The 24,902-nt window shown below is 39.1% G+C and overlaps 1 protein-coding gene across 4 annotated transcripts in view; it reads left to right on the top strand.

Moving 5' to 3' along the window:
* FUT8 (fucosyltransferase 8) overlaps positions 1 to 21,244 on the top strand; it is a 251,441-nt gene extending 230,197 nt beyond the window's left edge. For 3 of the 4 annotated variants that reach the window (XM_066275887.1, XM_066275886.1, XM_066275888.1), the window contains 3 exons: positions 3,921 to 4,097; positions 12,779 to 12,929; positions 19,444 to 21,242. In XM_066275887.1, coding sequence (XP_066131984.1) covers positions 3,921 to 4,097; positions 12,779 to 12,929; positions 19,444 to 19,761 — 646 coding nt within the window. In that variant the 3' untranslated portion in view covers positions 19,762 to 21,242. Of the gene's footprint in view, positions 1 to 3,920; positions 4,098 to 12,778; positions 12,930 to 19,443 lie in introns of all 4 variants that reach the window. The other variant, XM_066275889.1, reaches the window with a different exon arrangement.
* The last annotated feature ends 3,658 nt before the right edge of the window (positions 21,245 to 24,902 follow it).

The following is a 24,902-nucleotide window of genomic DNA, read 5'->3' as shown; positions in this document are numbered from 1 at the left end:
TTCTGGGCCAAGTTACCTAATAATAGTATTGGGCTTTGATATTTTTCATCTCTAAAATGGGGTAGGTAATACCTGCCCTAAAAAGATGATGTGATAATATAAGGATTAAAAGAAGATTTTAGTTCTGTGGGAAAAATGCACTGTAACATGTTATCACGTTTCAGGGAGACTGATGCTTAAATAATTCCTGAAAATAGAATTGTAGACTAGACTATATGGCATCCTGTAGCTTATAATGTTTGTGATAAAGTCAGCTATTGATTAATATTAACACATTGCTGAGTCATTCACCTATTTGCAAAACATGTATTGAATACCTGCTACTGTGGGAAACAGAGATTTTTTTCAAGTTGGCCCTGGCTGGTTGGCTCAGTGGTAGAGCGTCGGCCTGGCGTGCGGAAGTCCTGGGTTCGATTCCCAGTCAGGGCACACAGGAGAGGCACCCATCTGCTTCTCCACCCTCCCCCTTCTCCTTCCTCTCTGTCTCTTTCTTCCTCTCCTGCAGCGAGGCTCCATTGGAGCAAAGATGGCCGGGGTGCTGGGGATGGCTCCTTGGCCTCTGCCCCAGGCGCTAGAGTGGCTCTGGTCGCAACAGAGCGACGCCCCGGAGGGGCAGAGCATTGCCCCCTGGTGGGCAGAGCGTCGCCCCCTGGTGGGCGTGCCGGGTGGATCCCGGTCAGGCGCATGCGGGAGTCTGTCTGACTGTCTCTCCCCGTTTCCAGCTTCAGAAAAATTAAAAAAAAAAAATTTTTTTTTCAAGTGGCTTCTTCCAGCTCATTTTAGCCCATGGGATAAGAATCTTACTATAACTAACATTATATGGGTAGATTGTAAAACATACCATGAGAGAAATGTTATAAGTATTTTAAGAGGTCAGGAAAGGGGAAATGGATTCCTATCTGAATCAGGAAAGGCTTCGTAGTTGCAGTGTTTGAACGAGATCTTGACAGATGGAAAAAGATAACAGTACAGTATTTAATTAACCAAAACACCTTCAGCTACATTATCTCATTGGTTCTATAACACAGTCCTGTGAAGTGGGCAGTGATCATTATTTTACAGATGAGGAAAGTAAGTAAAGAAAATCTGTGCCTAAAGTTCCAGAACCTCTTTATAACTTGGGATTTCCTGTAGTTTTGCATACCAGAAAGCAACTCTTACTAATTTTCCATGGACCATCCATCATATTGAGAATTGGCCAAATGTGGAAAATTGAAGTAGCACAGACAATAAGTTATTTGCACACTGAGGTGGTGTGCTATTCCGAAAGAGGAGTGTGCTAGGGTTCAGGAATCTGAGGGTCCCACCCAGCGCCCACCACCAACGAGTTATATGAGTTTGGGTGACTGGCTTGCTCATTCAGGGCCTGCATTAATTGTCACTCTTTCCTCATTTGTTAAAAACAACTATATTAGATGGTAGTTAAGGTTTTTATACTAACATAATACTAAACAATTAGATTTTTGCTTCCACCCATTATTCATTCATTCATTCATTCATTTATTCATTTCATTTGGCAAAGTTATGAGTAAATAAAAGCAGATTTCTGAGCCAAAAGAGTTTTATATCTAATAGTGAAAATCAGTCAGGTATACAAATAACTTTTACTTTTGTGAAGATGGGGTTGAACTGCTTTATATTGTCTTTGCTCATTGAAATGCCTTCAGAAGTGTCAGTGTCCTTAAGTGTCAGGTGAGTTACATTAGATTAAATGACTTCTAATATCTTTCACAGGTCTGACACACTGATTTTTCCATTTTATTATGGTCCTTGTCAAATTATTGTTTTGAGCCTAATTTCGGGAGTGCGTGGAGAACTGAGAACATTGCTTAGCCCAGTCCTCTGCCACTGCTTCAAATGCTTCTCTTCCTTGGTTCTTCTTTTATTACATCTCTCCTTTGTTTTTATTTTTATTGTCATAACTCCCACTCCTAATTCTTTACTAGTGCCTTAGCCTTCATATATACAGAAGTTACTGACCCCTATTCCAAATATTCGGAGTTTCAAATGTGTTTCTTTTCATGAAAATTTTCACTGAAATTCAGTGGAATTGTTTTTTGTTTTGGTTTGGTTTTTTGTCCCTCTTCATCTCTTTGGAGCATGGTTTCCTGAGAGAGGCAGTGATTAAGAAGGAAGTGGGAAGGAAATAGGATAGAAGAGTTCATACAGCAGTATTTACATCTGGGCTGTTGTCTGGAATACAAAGAAAAGAAGAGCCATGGAGAGATGTCAGAGTAACTTCAGTGAAACCAAACCCCCTCTTCCAGATAAAACGGTGGCCTTTGCTTGACCTAAAGGGAAACAAGTCTACCTTTTCCTTTTTCCACATACAAATAGTGGTTTAATCATTTGGGGGAAGGAGGGATACAGAAAGGGCAAATTTCTGGAGAGTAGTAATTTATGAAAACAGGCAGTGATTACTCTTGTTCTTATTGTCATTAAAATCTCTTTGAAAGCACTAAGATGGGAGGAGACTACTGTGGGAGTCAGTGCCTTCTTCAGTGCATAACAGTGAAAAACCTCTATGTCCCCAATTTTACAATTTTGGAGCTTTTCTTAAATAGGACAGATGAGATAGATCATTATCTGCTTGTGTTTAATAGAGTGAAAAATGGAGGAAAGAAACTCACTGTGCACACAACAAAGGGGCAGGAATGACTCCCCAAATCTAAAGATAGTAAGAACCCTTAAAAGGTTTGCCTGCTTTGTGCTATAGGAACAATGCATACAAGGTCTGTGTTTTCTTTGGGCAACTTTAAATTCTACAAATGTGCAGTTACAGAGTGACTACCAGGGTAAAAGGAAGAGAAAGAAAACTTGGCATTAAAATGTTATAAGCAATAAATACTGCTCACAAAAATTAGGGGATATTTCAAAATGAATTTAAAGCAATAAAAAAGAGCATTTGATTTTTTTTATTAAACAAGAATATCAGAAAAGCAGATGACAAGTCAAAGAAAGTTGTTTGATTATGCAAATAAGATGCAAAACCAACTTTTGTTTCATTGGTGAAAATGCACTATACAAAAGGCTCAAAGTACTGGAGTATCTGCATGTTCCCTGATCCCCTAATTTTTGTGAACAGTGTATTTAACATTCTATAATAACAACTGTGAATCTTGATATCATTGGTTGTCAAAAATCTTAAAAATCATATTCAGTTTTTTCGAAGGCTTGGTGATATTTTACTTCCTAGTATGAAATATAACTCTGGAATCTTCACTGTGTTCCTTATATGCCAATGACTTTCTCTGAAAGAAAGCATTCTTTAAAGGCTGTACTCATGCCCTGGCCGGTTGGCTCAGCGGTAGAGCGTCGGCCTAGCGTGCGGAGGACCCGGGTTCGATTCCCGGCCAGGGCACACAGGAGAAGTGCCCATTTGCTTCTCCACCCCTCCGCCGCGCTTTCCCTCTCTGTCTCTCTCTTCCCCTCCCGCAGCCAAGGCTCCATTGGAGCAAAAATGGCCCGGGCGCTGGGGATGGCTCTGTGGCCTCTGCCCCAGGCGCTAGAGTGGCTCTGGTCGCAACATGGCGATGCCCAGGATGGGCAGAGCATCGCCCCCTGGTGGGCAGAGCGTCGCCCCTGGTGGGCGTGCCGGGTGGATCCCGGTCGGGCGCATGCGGGAGTCTGTGTGACTGTCTCTCCCTGTTTCCAGCTTCAGAAAAATGAAAAAAAAAAAAAAAAAAAGGCTCTAATCATTTCTAACTCTCTTTGTGTTAACGTACAAATATATTTAGAATATATGTGTTTGAATTTTAAAATTATTTGTTTATTTTTCAATGGCAAAAAATGAAAGAAAATTTGGTTTTAAAATGTTCATGATGCCACTATGAATAGGGGTGTACAGTTGAGTGCCCTGAGAGCACCCAGCAGGTCAGAACATCACCAGCAGAGCCTGACTTTGTCCCTGTGCCCCCCAGAGTCCATGTCCGACGCACAGACAAGGTGGGGACAGAAGCTGCCTTCCATCCCATTGAGGAGTACATGGTGCACGTGGAAGAACATTTTCAGCTTCTCGCTCGCAGGATGGAAGTGGATAAAAAAAGAGTATATTTGGCCACGGATGACCCTTCTTTATTAAAAGAGGCAAAAACAAAGTAAGTTAGATTCTAGAGTGGGACTCTTTTCAGTTGAAAGGAATCCTTAATTCCCATGACTTATGATTCTTTTTATAATATTATTACTGACTGTTGGGGTTTTTTAATTCAAACAACTGTGTACTTGTGTAACTTGTTAATATAATCAAAGCAATTGTGAGGTGCTGGCAAAGTGTACATTTCTCTTTTCTTGGCTCGTGGGCAGCTCCCATCTCTGTCTGCTCACATGACCTTTGTGTGCTTAGAAGAAAGAGCAAACTTTCTGTTGTCTCTTCTTGTAAAGTCACTAATTCCATTATGAGAACCCCACCCTCATGCCCTTAATTAACCCTAATTTACCTTTCAAAGTCTCTATCTTCAAATACATTCACATTGGGGCTTAAACTTGAATTCTGGGGGGACACAAACATTCAGTCCATAACACTAACCAACTATACAGGCCTGTTAGCAATAAAACATACCAGGTGCCTGCCCTTTTGCTCTCGTCTCTTCACTAACAATTGTAGGCAACTAAGAACATACAGAAGATAAGTGTTCATCTTATAAAAATTTCAGGAATTTGGAAGTTATATTAAAGAAATGTAAAGAATCAAAAGATAAGTTTGTAAGTACAGTAAAAGGACTACTAGTATATAAAGAAGAATAACTCTCATTTATTGACCCTACCTCTATTTCATGTACTATTAAGTGCTGGGTATCTATAATAAGCAGGACACTCTCTGCTCTCAAGTAGTGCTATTATAGAATTAGCATCAGGTGTTATGAAAACACATAAACCACTGATCCTAATTGGGAATTTATCATAGGATCTGGATGAACCTGGAGTTGGTCTTTGTTTACTACAGATAAAGAAAGGATGACTTAAATATATGTGAAAGTAGGGAATGGGGGAGAAGAAAACTGCAGTCTTAGCTCTGCTTAGATGCCATCTATTCTAGAAATCGTTCCCAATGCTTAAGTGTCCCTCCACTGTGCACTGCTATTGGTGTTAGCACTTGCTTATTTCTGTCCCCTTTACTAGACTTTAAGCACTCATTCACAGTACCCAGCTCTAGTGCCCAGGAAATACTGAATTATGTTTACTTCAGTGCCATCAGTGTGAAAAGCATTTTATTAATCACTTAAACTATTTGTCTAAATTTATGATTATTTGTTGGTCCCTTTTTTATGTCACAAATGGAGGTTGGACAAAAAAAAAAACAAATTTAGAATGAAGACTATAATGCAGGTGTTTCTCCAAATCAATGGATAATTTAAATCATCTTTCTACCTCCTAAGAATTCAAATTAATCTGATATAAGTCGCTCTTTTTCTTAAGTCTCTATTGAATACACACACATACATAGTTATAAACAAGAACAAAGAAATTCACCAGCTAAGTATAAGCCAAGTTATATAGTTATAATTCTTGACCTAAAAGTTAGGGTTTAAGTGAACATTTGGGCACAAAACACAATAAAAAATTTTCACAAGTACTTTTCCAGTTTGATATCTAGACCTATTAAATAAAAGTCGAAATTACTCACCATGCTCTTTCATTTTAAAATACCAGACTGAATTTGTAGTTTGGTTGAAGAAAATATTAAAATATTAATTTTATCTACTCTTTTATTCTTGAATGTATTATAAGATTTTTCCCCTTTTTTTCTTTTTTCCTTGATTAGCAAAATAATTCATGCTCATTATACAATATGGAAGTTGGTAAGTATACAAGCAAGGGAAAAATTACCCACAGTCCTATTAGTGGCAGTAACTTTCTTAATTTTGACATATTCCCTTCAACCATTTAAATACTTATACATTTTAGTAGTTTATCATATTCTATAAATTTGAACTCTTTTTTGATTGATGCAACAATAGATCTATTTTGCTAGGTCACTAAAAACACCGTTATAAGAATCTTTCTTAATAACTCCATAGGCACTATATGAATATTTCATTGCTTATTTGACCGTTCTCCTAATATTGGATAATTGGGTTATTTGTGGTTGTTTCATCTTATAAATGGTGCTATGATATGTGCCTAAAATGATCCCATTGTTTTTTTTGTGTTTTTTTTAATATTAATATTTTTTTATTAAATTTAATGCAGTGACATTGATAAATCAGGGTACATATGTTGAGAGAAAATATCTCTAGATTATTTTGACATTTGATTGTGCTATATACCCCTCCCGCAAAGTTAAATTGTCTTCTGTCACCTTCTATCTGGTTTTCTTTGTGCCCCTCCCCTCCCCTAACCCCTCTCTCCTTCTTCACCCCCTCCCCCCTCCCCCAACCCCCCCGCCCCTGTTGCCATCACATTCTTGTTCATGTCTCTGAGTCTCATTTTTATGTCCCTTCTATGTATGGATTCATCTCAGTTTTTTTTCTGATTTACTTATTTCACTCCGTATAATGTTATCAAGGTCCATCCATGTTATTGTAAATGATCCGATGTCATCATTTCTTATGGCTGAGTAGTATTCCATAGTATATATGTACCAAAGTTTTTTAATCCACTCGTCCTCTGACGGACACTTGGGCTGTTTCCAGATCTTCACTATTGTGAACAATGCTGCCACAAACATGCGGGTGCATTTCTCCTTTTCGAGCCGTTCTATGGTGTCCTTGGGGTATATTCCTAAAAGTGGGATAGCTGGGTCAAAAGGCGGTTCGATTTTCAGTTTTTTGAGGAATCTCCATACTGTTTTCCACAGTGGCTGCACCAGTCTGCATTCCCACCAGCAGTGCAGGAGGGTCCCCTTTTCTCCACATCCTCGCCAGCACTTATTCTGTGTTGTTTTGTTGATAAGCGCCATTCTGACTGGTGTAAGGTGATATCTCATTGTGGTTTTAATTTGCATTTCTCTAATGATTAGTGATGTTGAGCATTTTTTCATATGCCTATTGGCCATCTGTATGTCCTCTTTGGAGAAGTGTCTATTCATCTCTTTTGCCCATTTTTGGATTGGGTTGTTTGTCTTCCTGGTGTTGAGTTTTACAAGTTCTTTATAAATTTTGGTTATTAACCCCTTATCAGACGTATTGTCAAATATGTTCTCCCATTGTGTAGTTTGTCTTTTTATTCTGTTCTTGTTGTCTTTAGCTGTGCAAAAGCTTTTTAGTTTGATATAGTCCCATTTGTTTATCCTGTCTTTTATTTCACTTCCCCGTGGAGATAAATCAGCAAATATATTGCTCCGAGAGATGTCGGAGAGCTTACTGCCTATGTTTTCTTCTAAGATGCTTATGGTTTCACGGCCTACATTCAAGTCTTTTATCCATTTTGAGTTTATTTTTGTGAGTGGTGTAAGCTGGTGATCTAGTTTCATTTTTTTGCAGGTAGCTGTCCAATTTTCCCAACACCATTTGTTAAAGAGGCTGTCTTTACTCCATTGTATTTCCTTACCTCCTTTGTCAAATATCAGTTGTCCATAGAACTGTGGGTTTATTTCTGGGTTCTCTGTTCTATTCCATTGATCTATATGCCTGTTCTTATGCCAGTACCAGGCTGTTTTGAGTACAATGGCCTTGTAGTATAACTTGATATCAGGAAGTGTGATACCTCCCACTTTATTCTTCTTTTTTAAGATTGCTGAGGCTATTCGTGTCCTTTTTTGGTTCCATATAAATTCTTGGAATATGTGTTCTAAATCTTTGAAGTATGTCATTGGTATTTTAATTGGTATTGCATTGAATTTATAAATTGCTTTGGGTAATATAGACATTTTAATGATGTTTATTCTTCCTAACCATGAGCACGGTATATGCTTCCACTTGTTAGTATCTTCCTTGATTTCTTTTATCAATGTTTTGTAATTTTCCGAGTACAAGTCTTTAGTCTCCTTGGTTAAGTTTACTCCTAGGTACTTTATTTTTTTGGTTGTAATTGTGAAGGGGATTGTTTCCTTAATTTCTCTTTCTGACTGTTCATTGTTGGTGTATAAAAATGCTTCTGATTTCTGAGTATTGATTTTATATCCTGCCACTTTGCTGAATTTATTTATCAGGTCTAGTAGTTTTTTGACTGAGACTTTAGGGTTTTCTATATACAATATCATATCATCTGCAAATAATGATAGTTTTACTTCTTCTTTTCCAACTTGAATGCCTTTTATTTCTTCTTCTTGTCTGATTGCTGTGGCTAGGACTTCCAGGACTATGTTAAATAAGAGTGGTGAAAGGGGGCACCCCTGCCTTGTTCCTGATCTTAAGGGTATTGCTTTTAATTTTTGCCCATTGAGTATGATGTTGGCTGTGGGTTTCTCATAGATGGCTTTTATCATGTTGAGGTATGTTCCCTGTATTCCCACTTTGCTGAGTTTTGATCATGAATGGGTGCTGGATTTTATCAAATGCTTTTTCTGCATCTATTGAAATTATCATATGGTTTTTCTCCTTCTTTTTGTTTATGTGATGAATCACATTGATTGATTTACGAATATTGTACCAGCCTTGCCTCCCCAGAATAAATCCCACTTGATCATGGTGTATGATTTTTTCCATATATTGTTGGATCCGGTTTGCTAATATTTTGTTGAGGATTTTAGCATCTATATTCATCAGAGATATTGGCCTATAATTTTCTTTCTTTGTGTGGTCTTTGCCTGGTTTTGGAATCAGAATTATGCTCGCCTCATAAAAGGAGTTTGGAAGTCTTCCTTCCTCTTGAATTTTTTGAAATAGTTTGAGAAGGATAGGAGTTAGTTCTTCTTTGAATATTTGGTAGAATTCCGTTGTGAAGCCATCGGGCCCCGGACTTTTCTTTGTTCGGAGTTTTTTGATAACTGTTTCGATCTTCTTTGGTGTAATTGGTCTGTTTAAGTTTTCTGATTCTTCCAGATTGATTTTTGGAAGATTGTACGTTTCAAGGAATTTGTCCATTTCATCTAGGTTGTCTAGTTTTTTGGCATACAGTTCTTCATAGTATTTTCATACAATATTTTGTATTTCTGTTGTGTCAGTTGTTATTTCTCCTCTCTCATTTCTAATTTTATTTATTTGAGTCCTCTCTCTCTTTTTCTTGGTGAGTCTACTTAAAGGTGCATCAATCTTGTTTACCTTTTCAAAGAACCAGCTCCTAGTTTCATTGATCCTCTGTATTGTTTCTTTAGCCTCTATGTCATTTATTTCTGCTCTGATCTTTATTATTTCCTTCCTTCTACTACATTTGGGCTTTACTTGCTGTTCTTTTTCTAATTCTTTTAGATGCAGGGTTAAGTTGTTTATTTGAGCTTTTTCTAGCTTCTGAAAGTGTGCCTGTAGTGCTATGAACTTCCCTCTCAGCACTGCTTTCGCTGTGTCCCATAAATTTTGAGTTGTTGTATGCTCATTGTCATTCGTTTCTAGGAATTTCTTTATTTCTTCTTTGATCTCATTCTTAATCCATTCATTATTTAACACCCTGCTATTTAGTTTCCATGTGTTTGAGAATTTTTGAGCTTTTCTGCTGTGATTCATTTCTAGTTTCATGCCGTTGTGATCGGAGAAAGTGCTTGATATGATTTCAGTCTTCTTAAATTTGTTGAGAGCACTTTTGTGCCCTAACATGTGGTCTATCCTAGAGAATGTACCATGAGCACTTGAAAAGAATGTATACCGCCTACTCTGCTGCCATCTTCGATCCCATTGTTTTTTAAGCTATATTTCTGTTAGATAAAACTATCTGAGGTTCAAACAGCTCTGATCCATAACACGGAGTTCTAGTTTATATCGCACAACCCTTGTAGTGCAGTTGGCAGTACCTGGATTATGGAAATAATAAAACTTGAATCTTTTTTGTGCTCAGCAGCTAGTAACTCCTTTCCCCATTGTAGTCCAGGCAGCAGTTTCCTTCATATTTTATTATAAATGGAGTAGACTTTTATGCATATTTTTTCTCTTTGAAAATCCTTTAATATTCATTTTCTGAGCCATGAAGAGGAGGAGTATTTCCCTCAGTCTGGAGAAAGACTGAAGAAAAGAAAGTTTGATGCTAGTTTATAACTTCAAGTTAGTTTTTTGTGGGTGCTAAAAAAAATAATTTCTCATATGGTAGAAGAAGAAAACCTTTTTTTTTATCAATGCCGATCTCTGCAACTTCACAATGGAAGATTCCTCTCCTGGCATACTTGTGGACGAAAGACAAGCAAGAAGCATGTTTGTACAGAAAGTTCCATGCTCATTATTGGAGGTGCAGACTCTCCCTCTCCCACTCTTCCCTTTGTTTCTTTGTTTTGTCCACCCTTGGTATCTCTCATCAAGTGGTCTTTTGCATGTGGAAATAAGGCCTGAAGAGCGTAGATGCCCTTTTGACTTGGTTCCAGGTAGGGGCCTTTAAATGAAGAAGAGCATATGTATCCCTTCTCAGTAAAAGAAAGGATCACTCTTTGTTTCACTGAGTACCCAAGCCATGCTAACAAAATCAGTCTTTACTCAAGGATAAAGCTTTTGCTAGTGTGTTTTAGCAATTCTCCCTCTCCTCTACCCTCCAGCCCTTTCATATTTATTTATTGCTGTTTTTGTCCCATGCCTGGATATGCAGGTTTGCAGGAATCACATTAAAAGTCTTTTTGATTGTTTTCTTTTTAGAACAAATGTGACATTTCCGTCATCTCCCTGATTTGGAGCTGAGGAGGGCAAAATGTCAAAAATAATGAGGCCAAGTGGATCTGAATACCAGAATTGGAACTGAATACCAATCTGAAACAGTGCTCAGAGACTTCACCTTCACGGTCATTTTAGAGGCAATGAGAGAGAGCTCAGCAGTGGCTGTGAAATGAAGGGAAATCTGAAGCAGCTGTTAGGGGACTAGGTAAAAGCCCCAGACGCAGATAGCAGTCACTTGCTCGTGTATTTTTTTCTCATAGCATTGTGCGGGATATAGATGCTGCGATGCAGAGAAAAATAAGGAGTAGTCCCAATTTGGGGGAAATACTGTGTGAGAGACAGATCAGTAAACTGACTCGTAACAAATTCTTGCTTATCCTCTATTATACCCCAGATGCTCTTCTGGGTTCTGAGAATAATAGAAGTGAACAAAGCAGATGAAATGCCTCCTCAGTTAGGGATGAAGGAGGTGGGGAATGAATGGATGCAGGTAGGAAATAAACAGTAAATATATCTTATGTCAAATGATAATAAGAGCCATGGGGGAAAATTAAGCAGGTAAAAGGGATATGGATTGCCAGAGTTCTTACTAATAAGGCTCTATTTGAACAGGGATTAAAAGGAAGGAATAAAACCAGATGGATGTCTGGGGGAAAATATTTAACAGTCACAAGCAATATTTATTGAGCATTTGCTACATGTCGGATACTCTTCTGAGTAGTTTATATTGTTAAATATATTTAGTGCATATGAAATTATAAAATAAGGACAATTATTATCTCCTTTTCATGTAACTTTCCAGACTTTGCATTTTAACTCTGAAGGTCTACCACATGCACTGAGAAAACTAACTCACTTTTTCCTGGAGTATAATTAAACCTCTAATTCAGAGTAGAATCATTTGAACATATGGTAGAATTTTTAAAAAGATATCCTGTTTTAATAGTTTTAAATATCCTATCTCAAGACTACCAAAATGTTACTTGGGTGGACATCTACAAGGAATTGGCATTCATAAATACAGTGTGTCCGTAAAGTCATGGTGCACTTTTGACTGGTCACAGAAAAGCAACAAAAGATGATAGAAATGTGAAATCTGCACCAAATAAAAGGAAAACCCTCCAAGTTTCTGTAGGATGATGTGGCAGCATGCGCAGATGATGACGTAACACCGTGTATACAGCAGAGCAGCCCACGGCCATGCCAGTCGAGATGTGGATGGTACAGAGGAAAGTTCAGTGTGTTCTGTGGCTCGCTAAATTTGAATCTGTGACCAAAGTGCAATATGAATGCTGGCGTGTTTATAACGAAGCGCCACCACATAGGAATAACATTACTCGATGGGATAAGCAATTGAAGGAAACCGGCAGTTTGGTGGAGAAACCCTGTTCTGGTAGGCCATCAGTCAGTGATGAGTCTAGAAGCTCTACAGGATAGCTACCTAAGGAGCCCTAAAAGATCTGTGCATGAGCCCACATCAAACTGCATTGAATAGGTATGAAACTGGGAGAGTTTTCCTTTTATTTGCTGCAGATTTCGCATTTCTATCGTCTTGTGTTGCTTTCCTGTGACCAGTCAAAAGTGCACCAAGACTTTATGGACACACCGTATATTAGAATGGTTTTATATTAGTGTTATTGGTTAAAATGGTGCTTCAAGGGTGATGGTTAGGAGACAAGTCTGAATTATTGCAAATTCTGAATTAAAAATTTAAATGATGTTTAATCATGATATTTATATTCTAAAGGAAAAGCTCAATGACCAAATATGAAAGCAGCTTGAAAAACCTCTTAGCAGTCACTCATTACAAAGAAAATAGGAGCCTCTGTTTTCAACTCTCATGAATTGAGAAGGGACATTTCAGTGCAGCAATGTGTTATTTTATGTGGCATGCCAATGACATTTAACATGCAGGGCACTCGAGAATGGTTTCTGTCCCATTTTTGTGGATTCAAATATTCTTCATTGACTACTCTCTTGAATGTTATAATTTCAAAGAAAGAGAGTAACTCTTGGTCAAAGGAGCAGGTCTGCCTCCTGCTGATAAGATACTACCTCCTGAGAGAATACTGTGATTTCAGTGACTATTTATAAATGTATTTCTTTTTCAGGTACCCCAGTTATGAATTCATTAGTGACAATTCTATCTCTTGGTCAGCTGGACTACACAATCGATACACAGAAAATTCACTTCGGGGTGTGATTCTGGATATACACTTTCTCTCCCAGGCAGACTTCCTAGTGTGCACTTTTTCATCCCAGGTAAGTAAGAGGACAGTATTTTTAAGTGGACAGTACTTTTGGGTCATATTGGGGTTGGGAAGTTTGTGAGTCTTTTGTGTGTGTTTTAATGTTATGATGGAGGTGCAACTTTCCTAATATTTGGGAATGATCCCTTTTGTAAAAATATTTCCCCCAGAGATAGCTATTAAATGCATTGAATATTTAGTTGTATGCAAGCAACAGTTGACTACGTCTAACTGAAGGCAGCTACTGGAGTTGTTCAGAGTGCTTGGCTTGTTTGTGGCATTTTCACAAACAGCAAGTAATTAAGCTTAGTTAATACTTTCTGATTCTGTACACAGTCAGTATTTAACCAGAACCCATCCATTTCCAAACATCGATGCACTGATACTGAAAGGCTGAAATGCCCAGCATTTGCCTCACTTTATTGCTTTACAGATAATAAGAAAGAGAAAATGTAATTACTCTTCAAGTCCTATCCTACCAAGCAAGAAACTGTACATTAAGTTTAAGCAATACTGTCTTATAATCATTCTTTGAGTTTAATTGTTGCAGATAATTATGTGTTATGGGTTTGGTGTAGGTGTTTTTATGAGTAGTCCAAGCAGCCTTATATTTCCCAGTGGAATATCAGCATAGCCATATTTATTGTGGATTATATTCTGCTCTTTCATGTATGTGCATATTATTGGTTAGTTCATTCAACAATCTGTTAAACGACTATTGTGCTCAGAATTATACTAGGTGCAAAGGGGATTTCAAAGGAGATTAAGGTACAGATCTTACCCTAGTCCAGAACCGTGTGAGCAAAATAGTCACATGAAATAACTACCAAGCAATATAAATCATGTAAGAATAATATATGCCTAAAAGCTTAGGAGAAGTTGAGAAAAGAAAATGTGAAAATGAAAGCCACATCATTTTCATGAGAATATGCTTCAGAGTTTAAAGAAATGGTGGACAGTTTCTATTATGTGACAGTGCACATTGTCACAGTGGGATGGTGATAAGATGGTTGGAAAGATACCTACTCCAGCAAAGACTGTATGAGTTTCTTCAATATGGAGTAAGAATACAACTTACTACCCAAAAGACAGGTACACAGGACAGCAGTCGCATAGGCAGCAATCCTAGTCAGAAGGGAAAACTTCTTTGGCTTTCAGGTTTCTATGAAGGCATCACTGCTGATGTTTCTCCCTAATTAGAGTCAGGATCCTGATTTGAGAAGCTCCCTTTTTCATTTACAAGACTGAGAGGAAGGTTTACAACTACTTGGTTTCTCTCAACTGTTTTTGACAATCTGGCTATGTTCCTCTCTGATCTATGGGTACAAATAACTAGTGAAAACCTCCACACATTTTTGAATGTATATTGTTAGAACAAATAAATCAAGAGTCACCTCCTCTGTGGGTCTAGACCAGGGGTCTCAAACTCAACTCAGCATGTGGGCCGCAGAGCAAGATCACAGCCATTAGGCAGGCCGCACTAGGTCTACAAAAGGTAACTGTTACGCAACACTTTTCTCACTGCAGTTGAAAACAAAAAAAAATCAGTACAACAAGCACAATCGTACATGCAGTTTACTCAGTGTCACAAAACGACCAGAAACTGTAGTTCACATCACAACTGCTGTTAACTAAACTAATATCTAGCTAGGATGCTAGAGAAACGAAAAATACAAGTAGGCCCCTAGGTTTACTTAATTTTATCCAAAATATTTTGAACTTCATGGATTAGTCTGCGGGCCGCACAAAATTGTTCGGCGGGCCGTGAGTTTGAGACCCCTGGTCTAGACTGTAGGTCTGTCTAGTTTGTTCCTCTCGGCGAGGGTTTCTGAGCCTCAGCACCATTGACGTCTGGGGCCAGATAAATGGTTGTGGGGCACTGTCCTGTGCATTGTAGGATACTTAACCTCATCCCTGGACATTAGTACCCCCACCTCAACTTGTGACAACCAAAAATATCTCCAGACATTACCGAATATCCTGCTGAGGCAAAATCGCTCTTACTGAGAACTACTGCTCTAGTCATAAAGCTCTAAAATGAAATAAACGTATACATGTCTGAACATTGACCAGCTCTACATGCATGCACTGGGACTTACGGGAGGTGTTCAATGATCTGCTTTCCTTCCTCCAGCATTAAAATCAACATAGGACAAAATTGCCTGTTTTCCCCTTCTGACACTTCCCTTTGTGATACCTAAAAACATTCTTGTGACACCCTTCTTTGTCTGATTCCAAATCCACACACAGTATAAGTGGCCTCACGACACTTTGAATCAGATTTTGGAAAGTGTAGTGGGAAAAACCAGATATTGCATTCATTCTATTCCAGCCAGATGGCTCTGGATTGGGATTTCCATCAAAGTATGGCTCATGAAACAACGGTGGATACCGTTTTCTCGTTGAATCACAAAACAGAGTATTTTACAGGGAAAGTGCATAGTAGTCTTTTTTAGCTTTTTTGCATTTAATTGCCCCCTGGTTAATATAGAAAAAAATTTTAATTACTCAGAGTGTTATATATGAATCTTTTTTTTTTTTTTCAGAGAGAGAGGGAAAGGGGGAGGGAGGGACAGATAGGCTAGAAGGGAGAGAGATGAGAAGCATCAGTTTTTCATTGCTGCATCTTAATTGTTCACTGATTGATTTCTCATATGTACCTTGACCGCTCCAGCAGAGGCAGTGACCCCTTGCTCAAGCCAGGGACCTTTGGGCTCAAGCCAGCGACCATGGGTTCATGTCTAGATCCCACGCTCAAGCTGGTGACCTCAAGGTTTCGAACCTGGGTTCTCAGCATCCCAGGCCTTAGCTGTATCCATTGTGCAACTGCCCTGTCAGGTTATATATGAATTAAGGATTAAATATCCCTTGTGGACTTGCATTTCCACTGCTGGGCAGGTTTTAAGCATGGAGCAGTAGTCATTCAACAGATACCATATTTCCTCATGTATAAGACACACCTTTTTTCAAAATATCTGGGGTCTAAAAACTGGGTGTATCTTATACAGTGGTTGTAGAAGTGTGGCATTTCAAATGCCATAGATGGAACTGAGGATGAGGCAATATTTGAAGACAGTGATTCATCATCAGACACAGATGAGGACAAGCTAATGGATGGGAGTTTTTGTATTTTTCTGAAGCTGGAAACGGGGAGAGACAGTCAGACAGACTTCCGCGTGCGCCCAACCAGGATCCACCCGGCACGCCCACCAGGGGCGAAGCTCTGCCCACCAGGGGGCGATGCTCTGCCCCTCCGGGGTGTCGCTCTGCCGCGACCAGAGCCACTCTAGCACCTGGGGCAGAGGCCAAGGAGCCATCCCCAGCGCCCGGGCCATCTTTGCTCCAATGGAGCCTTGGCTGCGTGCGGGAGGGGAAGAGAGAGACAGAGAGGAAGGAGAGGGGGGAGGGTGGAGAAGCAAATGGGCGCTTCTCCTATGTGCCCTGGCCGGGAATCGAACCCTGGTCCCCCGTACGCCAGGCCGATGCTCTACCGCTGAGCCAACCGGCCAGGGCAGGATGGGAGTTTTGATAGTGATGAGTTGTATGAATTTTATGATGAGTAAAACTTGAGGTAATAACTTTATGTAATACATTTTTTTTCAAATTTCAGGCCCCAAAATTAAGGTGCATCTTATACATAAGAGCATCTTACACATGGGGAAATACAGTACTTACTGAGTACCTACTCTGGGGCAGGCACTGCTCTAGGTATTAACTTAAGGTAGTTTAGTCTATGGTTGAGAGCCTGAAAGAGTACTAATTGTAGCTTTGCCTATTTACTAGCTCGTTTCTTCTTCTTTTTTTAACTTCTTAGAAATTTATTTAATCTTTCTATGGTTTAGTTTCTTCAACTGTTAAATGCAAATAGTGATAGTAGCCACCTCATAGGGTTCTTGTGAGTTTTTGAGTTAAAAGAGAATGCACACAAGCACACTCTTAGAACAGTGCCTGGACCACAATCAGTGCTCGCTCAGCTGCGATCATTATCACTATTATGAGAAGGACAAAGGACCTTACCTTGGTCCACCTCAGTGTCTGAAATATCTACCATTCATTATTTCTTTGGCTTAAGAAAATATATAAGTCATCTAGCAGTCTAACACAGCAACTATTGATACCAAAATATGAACTGATAATTAGGATTATTCCCCCTAAAGAAGGTTCCTAGGGTGTAGAACTGAGGCTAATGTTTTTATAAGAGTAAGATATTTCATGGTGGAGAAGAGGAATACAATAGGGTTCATTGCCACAGTGGGCATTGTCCTCCCAAGGGCAGTCAGTGCAAGGTCATGCTTTTCTTATCAGGAATAGTAGAAGAGTGAGGGGACAGGTGCTGAAAAGACTCAAGTTTGCTCAAGGCTGGCCTTATGTTTTCTCTTTCTGGTGTTACAATCCAAACATGAAGGACAGGCTCTATAAGAAAAAATGTGTTTACCAGTTAACTAGCACACACAGACTACCTGGGTTCAAAACCTGAATCTACCACTTACTGGTGTATCCCTGGGAGAAGTTCTTAATTGATCTTTGACAACTATACAATTAGCATGGTGGAATTTTATGGGAAATTAAATTAGATGATTCATAAAAACAATATCTGACAGCAAAATTCAGTAAATATTATCCTCTATCATTGTTATTGTCATTTGCTATTGTTATAACTGCTTTGTTTTAATTATTAAGTTTCTTTCCAGAGTCTCCACTTGATTTTGCTTGTCCTGTGTGGGCCTTTGCCTGAAATCAAATTTCAAGTTTTAAATTTTTTCAGCCTTATTTTGTTGTAGTCTGAGTATTCCACTAGTGTTCTCAATCATACTATGACATTGCCAATATAAAATTAGTTTGTTGATGAAGTAGCAAACTTAAATCAAAAGTCATTATCTTGGTTCTGTGTCTAATTCTATGTCTACTGGCATAAGGACAATAAAACTTCATTAACTGAGATAACCACAACTAGCAATTTAGGAAAATTTGATCTAAGTTCAATTTTCTGTTCACAATGTATATTGGAAGAATTTTCTAAGCAAAATGAGAGTATTTTCTCTTCTTTCTTCACCTGTTCTTAGAAGAGTTTCTGAAACCTATTTATGCTTTAATAAATACATTTATTAGGCCCTGGCCGGTTGGCTCAGCGGTAGAGCATCGGCCTGGCATGCGGGGGACCCGGGTTCGATTCCCGGCCAGGGCACATGGAGAAGTGCCCATTTGCTTCTCCACACCCCCCCTCCTTCCTCTCTGTCTCTCTCTTCCCCTCCCGCAGCCAAGGCTCCATTGGAGCAAAGATGGCCCGGGCGCTGGGGATGGCTCCTTGGCCTTTGCCCCAGGCGCTAGAGTGGCTCTGGTCGCGGCAGAGCGACGACTCCCCCCCCCCCCCCCGTAGGGGCAGAGCATCGCCCCCTGGTGGGCAGAGCGTCACCCCTGGTGGGCGTGCCGGGTGGATCCCAGTCAGGCGCATGCGGGAGTCTGTCTGTCTCTCCCCGTTTCCAGCTTCAGAAAAATACTAAAATAAAATAAAATAAAATAAATAAATACATTTATTAACTGAAAATGTTAGCAAATATATTTACTAGCTTAAAATGTTATACCTCCATGAGATAGTTATATTTTAACTCAATCACCAAGCATTAAGCACAGGGATTGAAGTTCAGGCTGTGGCATTTCAGCTGCCATCCAGTGGGCATGGTAGGTGTTCTTTGGACAGAGGAATCTTTTAAGTAGCACTAAATGTATCAGGTAGAGGTATCTCCCCAAAGGCTAGTCCATCTTATTTCAGTCCTAGAATGCTACTAGCTACACAGCACACTTAGAACTCTTTAGGATAGAAATAGTAGATATGTTTTAGCTCACTTGCCAGTGCTAATTGATTGTCACTAATTATAAGAATTTCTATTAAGAGTTCTGAGACCAAGTCCAAATTAGCAGAAAAGAGTATGTATTGATTAATACTGAGTGAAGGAAAGGGAGCTTCAGCATTTTATAATGTATTTATAATCCTTATACTAAAGCTTAAATTTTCCAAGGGCACAAACTATGTCTTACTCATTTTTGTACCACCTATGCCCAACATGGGGTACTGTGTGGCTCTTAATTAATGTTTATTAAAATTAACTGATTCATATTTTTAAAGTACTTTGCACTGTATACAGGGGTGAAAAAAAGTTGGCTTATTGTGACATACTTTTGAGTTAATAAAGCTATTGCAATAATCATAACCTGCATGTCTTTTTCCATCCAAGCAACTGTAAAACGACTTTTGCCCACTCTTGTATATTTTTTCCTCCCAGAGACCTTAATTGTAATAATCTTTTATGGTTAAAACTATATATGTACGAGCACAGAGATAAAGAATGGCTTATGCTGTGCCATCGTCTGAGAGCAAATGGAATGAAAACTTGGGACTAGAACCCAACACTTCTCATTCTCTCAGTCCCAGCCCTAGTCTAGTTCTAGACTCTTTGGCTGAGGGCTTTGAGATTGCTGTGAAGGAGATCTGACGTATACTAACAATTTTTTTTTAATTCTTTCGCAAGGTCTGTCGAGTTGCTTATGAAATCATGCAAACACTGCATCCTGATGCCTCTGCAAACTTCCATTCTTTGGATGACATCTACTATTTTGGAGGTCAAAATGCCCACAACCAAATTGCCATTTATCCTCACCAACCTCGAACTGCAGATGAAATTCCTATGGAACCTGGAGATATCATTGGTGTGGCTGGAAATCACTGGGACGGCTATTCAAAAGGTGTCAACAGGAAACTGGGAAGGACGGGCTTATATCCCTCCTACAAAGTCCGAGAGAAGATAGAAACCGTCAAGTACCCCACATATCCTGAGGCCGAGAAATGAGGCTGAAAGTGGAGGAGGAGGACAACCAAACTCAGTTCAAACCGTTTGAGCCCAGCAGTAGATGAAAAAGACCCTGACCTAACAACAACTGGTTAAATGAGTAGACACCTTCAGCACCAGGAGCAGCTGAGAACTGACAGATGCTTTGTTGGTGAAATTCCTCGTTAACAAGGGCTACAATGCCCAGAACCCATGCACAGCCCAATAATGTACTCACATATAACATACAGACAAGTTGTTTTCTACTTTGCCCCTTCTTTCAAAATTATGTCCCCATTAAGAAAACACTGCCACATTGTGTAATTTAAGTGACACAGACATTTTGTGTGAGACTTCAAACATGGTGCCTATATCTGAGAGACCTATGTGACCTAATGAGAAGATCTGAATAGCTCCCTACTGTGGGAGGTTGATTCTTAGCTAGTGGTGGTATTATAACCACTGAATTCACTCCAATCAGCAGATTCAGAATGAGAATGGACGTTTTTGTCTGGAATTTTTTTTTTAAGTATATGATAATTGCATCAGTTCACCCACCTCATCTTTAATAAATGAAGGAGTTACATCAAAATAAAATATTCACTCCATTAGGAACTTTTGTAAAAGGATGCCATGAACAGATTCTTTAGTATTCAATGTTTCTGGACATTCTCTTTGATAACAAAAAATAAATTTTAAAAAGAGGAATTTTGTAAAGTTTCTAGAATCTTACATCATTGGATGATGTGGTTAGCTTCATAGTGGGAAAACTATAGGAAAAGAGGAGTTTTATGATTATTCTGGTTTTTTTCCTCTTTCTAATCAAGTGATTAGCCAGGTCTTAACTCAGAGAGTCATTGTTTCATTTTAACACTGAAAACTGAATTTAGTTGGTAAACATGACAAGGTTGCTAAGAATGCTCGTTGGGGGATTTTATGCTCCTATTTTGGACATTGGGGGGGGGTTGTTTGTTTTCATTGAATTAAATGATCATACCACTTGCCCTCAGAGGAACTATCACCTCCATTTCCAAAATGAATAATTTCAGCCTTGTGGGTAACCTTTCTTACTGTAGCTATTGTCACTTTTTGTGAGTTGTGTCTTTTTGTTTTATCCAGGAACCAATTTGTGCCCTTTTCTTTTTGAAAGTACCAGGAGTCTGGGGTTGGGAAGCTGGCTCTGTTTCTGAAATACGAGTCTCACAGGATATAGAATTCAGTGAACAAAGGAAAGAAGAACCAGTGTGAGACCCAAAGTGGACCTGGGATTGTCTTTTCAGAATACTTCCTTTTAGTAATTTCTTGTTAGAATCACTTCAGGAGACAAGGCTTTGACGCTCTCTGTGCTTTCTCTCTGAACATCCCTTTCCCCTTGTAAAAGCACTGTCTATTTTCTGTAGCCTGCCTCTTTTAAACAGCTGGCAGGAGTGTTTCATAGCATGTGTTCTACCTTCTAAAGAAAAAAAAAATTTGATCTGCCTGAGAACCACTCTTGGTATTGGGATTGAGTATTAGGAATCTCAGACAGGAAAGCTCTGTCCTTTACATCCTCACCAAATGAAAGTACCTCTGTACAAAATCTCTTCACCAAACTTTCCTAAATCCTTTCTCGCTCTCCAGTCAAGTCTCCCAAAGAGCAAAAATTGTAGAGTCAGTAATTTTCAGTGTAGTTTTGGTACAAATAAAAGTTACTTGAAACAGAAATATCCAACTGAGCAGAAGTACTTTTGAATATGAGTTATCCTCTAATTAATTGCTCACTTTTCATCAGAAAATCAGTATCTGTGGTCTACTGGTAATAACTGCTTTGTATTTCTCTGTAGCGTTTCTGTTTTTATTCATTATAAGCATGTTTTTCTTTATTTCATCGAACATAGTTAAAATAACTGTTTTTAAAAGATTCTTTTCTGCTAAATCCAACATCTGAATCATCACAGAGTTGGGCTCCATTATTTGTCTTTTCTCTAAAGAAAGAATAATATTTTTCAGGTTCTTCAAATGTTGAGTGATTTTAGATTGTATCCTGAATGTTGTAACTGATTATATTGTTCATTCTTTTGTATTTATTGAAGAGTACTGATTTTTGTTTGTTTGTTTGCAGGCACTTAACTTCACTGGACTCAAAGTGTAAATTTTGTCTTGGGTAGCAGCTCAAATCTCAATCCGTTTCTTTGATCATTAGCTGGAGTCTATCCCACACATTTATAGTTTAGGGGTCAGCGAGAGATGTGGGTAGAGTTGATGCACAGAATTTAGGGCTCACTCTCCTGAGATTTCTCCCCTTACTTTCCAGAAGCCTTAGTTGCTCTGATTCTTCAACCAGAAAGACTGCAGTTTTCTATCAGCCATAAAAATGAGGACTCACCTTCTGCCTTTCCCTTCTTCCAAGTTTCAACCTCCCTCCAGAATTTACCTACTTTTTTGTTTAGTCGCCAGTGCCTTCAGGTAGTTTTTTTGTATTTTGTCAAGAGTTTATAGCTGATATCCATTGGAAGATCTGTTCAGTAGACACTTAAACTCCACCATACATGAAATGAAAGTTGAGGCAGAGACTTAAAATAAAAAAGTGGAGTGGGGAGGAAGGAGCTTAGTCCTATGACAGCCTGGGCTTAAACTCCGGCCTTCATAGCTCAGGAGCCAGTAGCTAAAGCACGAAGGAAAATGAAGAACTAACCAAACTGTTAAACCAGCAGGTGCAAAGGGCTAAGGAATACTGCCGACCACATCTTACAGAAAAGCTTTTCTGAGCCCCTTTTTGCAAATCATCACATACATGGTGATGATTCCTCATTTACATGCTGCCGTGTTGGAAGGGCTGATGTCCCCTCACCACTGTTATATTTCCTCCGTGAGGACTTGGTACTTAAAAAATCTTCATGGTTTTCAGTTGAGTGATTAGTGCTAGATTAGGAAGACCTGGATCTTTTTCTTGTTACAACACCCATCTTTCAAAGAGCCTTACATAGAACCAAATTATTAGCCTGATTCACTGAATGTGGGAAGCAGGATTCTATGTATTAATGACAAAGCAGTTACAAAAGTGTCTTACCACGCAAGGGTTTCCTCGTCCTACCACTCAAGTCTGATGTAGTGTGAGCTGGAGAGTTCACGCCTGTTGCAAAGGGCGCTCAGCCCTAATTCAGTGTCTCTTTGTGTCAAATGTAGGAGAGGAGTTGCTTCCCTTTCTGAGCTTTTGTTTTTTTCTGTTATATAGAGCCCATCCTGTTTCCTGAGTTCTCACTTAAGGAAATTGAGACTTAGCTTCTGAGGGGGTTGGGGGTAAAAGAGAAAAAGCACATTTAAAATTATACCTCATAGAGTGATTATTGTCATCATTATTTAGTTCTGAAAGAATACAATCACTGTATATTCAATAAGCAAGAAAAGACTTGGAGTCTGAATGATAGATACTTCTGGGAAGAATCTTCTCTGCCAGAATGAGAATATATCTTACTCGAAGGGTAACAGACAAGTCCTTTTTGACCCTAGCTATCGGCCTGATACTTATTTGTGCTTCTGGGAGGCCATGCACTAGCCAGGATGTAGAAGACCCATATGGAATACATGTGTGGTTGGGTTTTGATGAATCTTGGAACTTTGCTGTTACACCTTAATTTATGCCAGAGACAGGCTTTAGGGAGTTTTTAAAACACATTGCCCAGAGAGAAGCACAAAGGAGAATTTGCCTCTGTTCTTATTGGTTCCTGGCAGCAGTCTTCCTCATGAAAACATGGCTGAGTTGTTCCAAGATCCTTGGCAAGGCAAAGGCAGACCTTGGCAAGTTCTTTGGCTTCAGCTGCCATTGACATTATGCATGTTTGAGCACTTGCCCTTTGACAGTGTACTTATTTTTGTTTTTTGTTTTTTTATACACATCAGAATCTTTGACTCAGTACCTACTCAGCTAGTCAGCCTTGCCATCTTTGGTCCAGTTCAGTTGCCACCTGCTTTCTGCTCTCATCCTTAAGTAAGACAATCTTGATTTTGTATTCTTGCTACCTTTATAGAGTATGATCTTATGTGAATGGTCCCCCTGTTACTATTCCATTCCTCATGCAGTTTCAATCCTTATTACTTAAACTATAATTTTGTTGTTGGCATCTTCAAGATATTTCCTTGGACAGTTTTAGATAAGATGTTCCTGGACCTATGGTGTAATGAAGCTATGTTACTATATATTCATGGCCATTTAAGCTAAAGATTTCAAAGATTTTTACAAATCAATGTTATTACACTCAAGGGGAGCATAGCTAGGGCATTTTTTTGTGTAAAACAATGCCAAGCTGGACAGAGTCTGTACTTTTTAAAAGCAATGTATTGGCATTGACATTTCAGGTAGAGTTCAGAGCTCCTGCTGACCTCCTGTCATCTGTAACTGTTCTCTCTAACCCCTCCCCCTGAGTCAGTGTGCCATGGAGGCTGTAGTTCCCTAATTACCCGTGTGGGTAGGGAAAAGGCCAGTAACAAAGGAAAAAGTAGCATGTTTGGTCATAACCCAGCTGAGTATGGAGAGCATCTGTGGAGGCTGGGAATGTGCAGAGCTTTATATCCAGAGCACAGATACTTTAGGCTGTGGGTGTGGTCAGCAGCCTGAGAAATGCTGGGACATTAAATTTCTGCCTAGTCTTACCATAGTAGATTACAGCCCCTGAGAATTTCTGGCCCAGCAAAGGGAATGCAAGGTAGTGGGTGCAAAAGCAGAAGACCTAGATCTCAGTTTTGTTCCTCTTTGTCATTGTGCACACAAGCTGGTGATGTCCCAGTATCTCAAATCTCCTTGGGGAAAGATCAACAAGGCTCAGTGAAGATCTCGGAACTTGGATTTAGAACCCGGCCTTCTGAATTTGACTCTGACATTCAGTGTAGGCAGGTCAAATAGGTTTTCAGAGCTCCAGTTTCTTCATCGGTGGAATGAAATGGTTGGATTTAATCAGAGTTTGCAAGTATTAATGTCTGGTTAGATTCCACGTATCTAAAGAGGGCAGCCACTACTACTTAGCCTAGGCTGCTGCTTTTTCTGAGGACATAATGTGGCCAGATCTTTTTTTAAGATGAGCAAAATCTATTTTTATGCCAAGTCTTCATATTATTAAATATTGACTAATTCAAAAATATAAGGGAGGCTAATAAGACATCTGTGGCTATTTTGGTCTATGGTCTAT

The sequence above is a fragment of the Saccopteryx bilineata genome, chromosome 4 (genome assembly GCF_036850765.1).
Source record: "Saccopteryx bilineata isolate mSacBil1 chromosome 4, mSacBil1_pri_phased_curated, whole genome shotgun sequence".
In the NCBI taxonomy this organism is placed as follows: Eukaryota; Metazoa; Chordata; class Mammalia; order Chiroptera; family Emballonuridae; genus Saccopteryx; species Saccopteryx bilineata.
The sequence above is the reverse complement of the archived record's forward strand: the minus strand, read 5'-3'. Positions and strand labels throughout refer to the sequence as shown.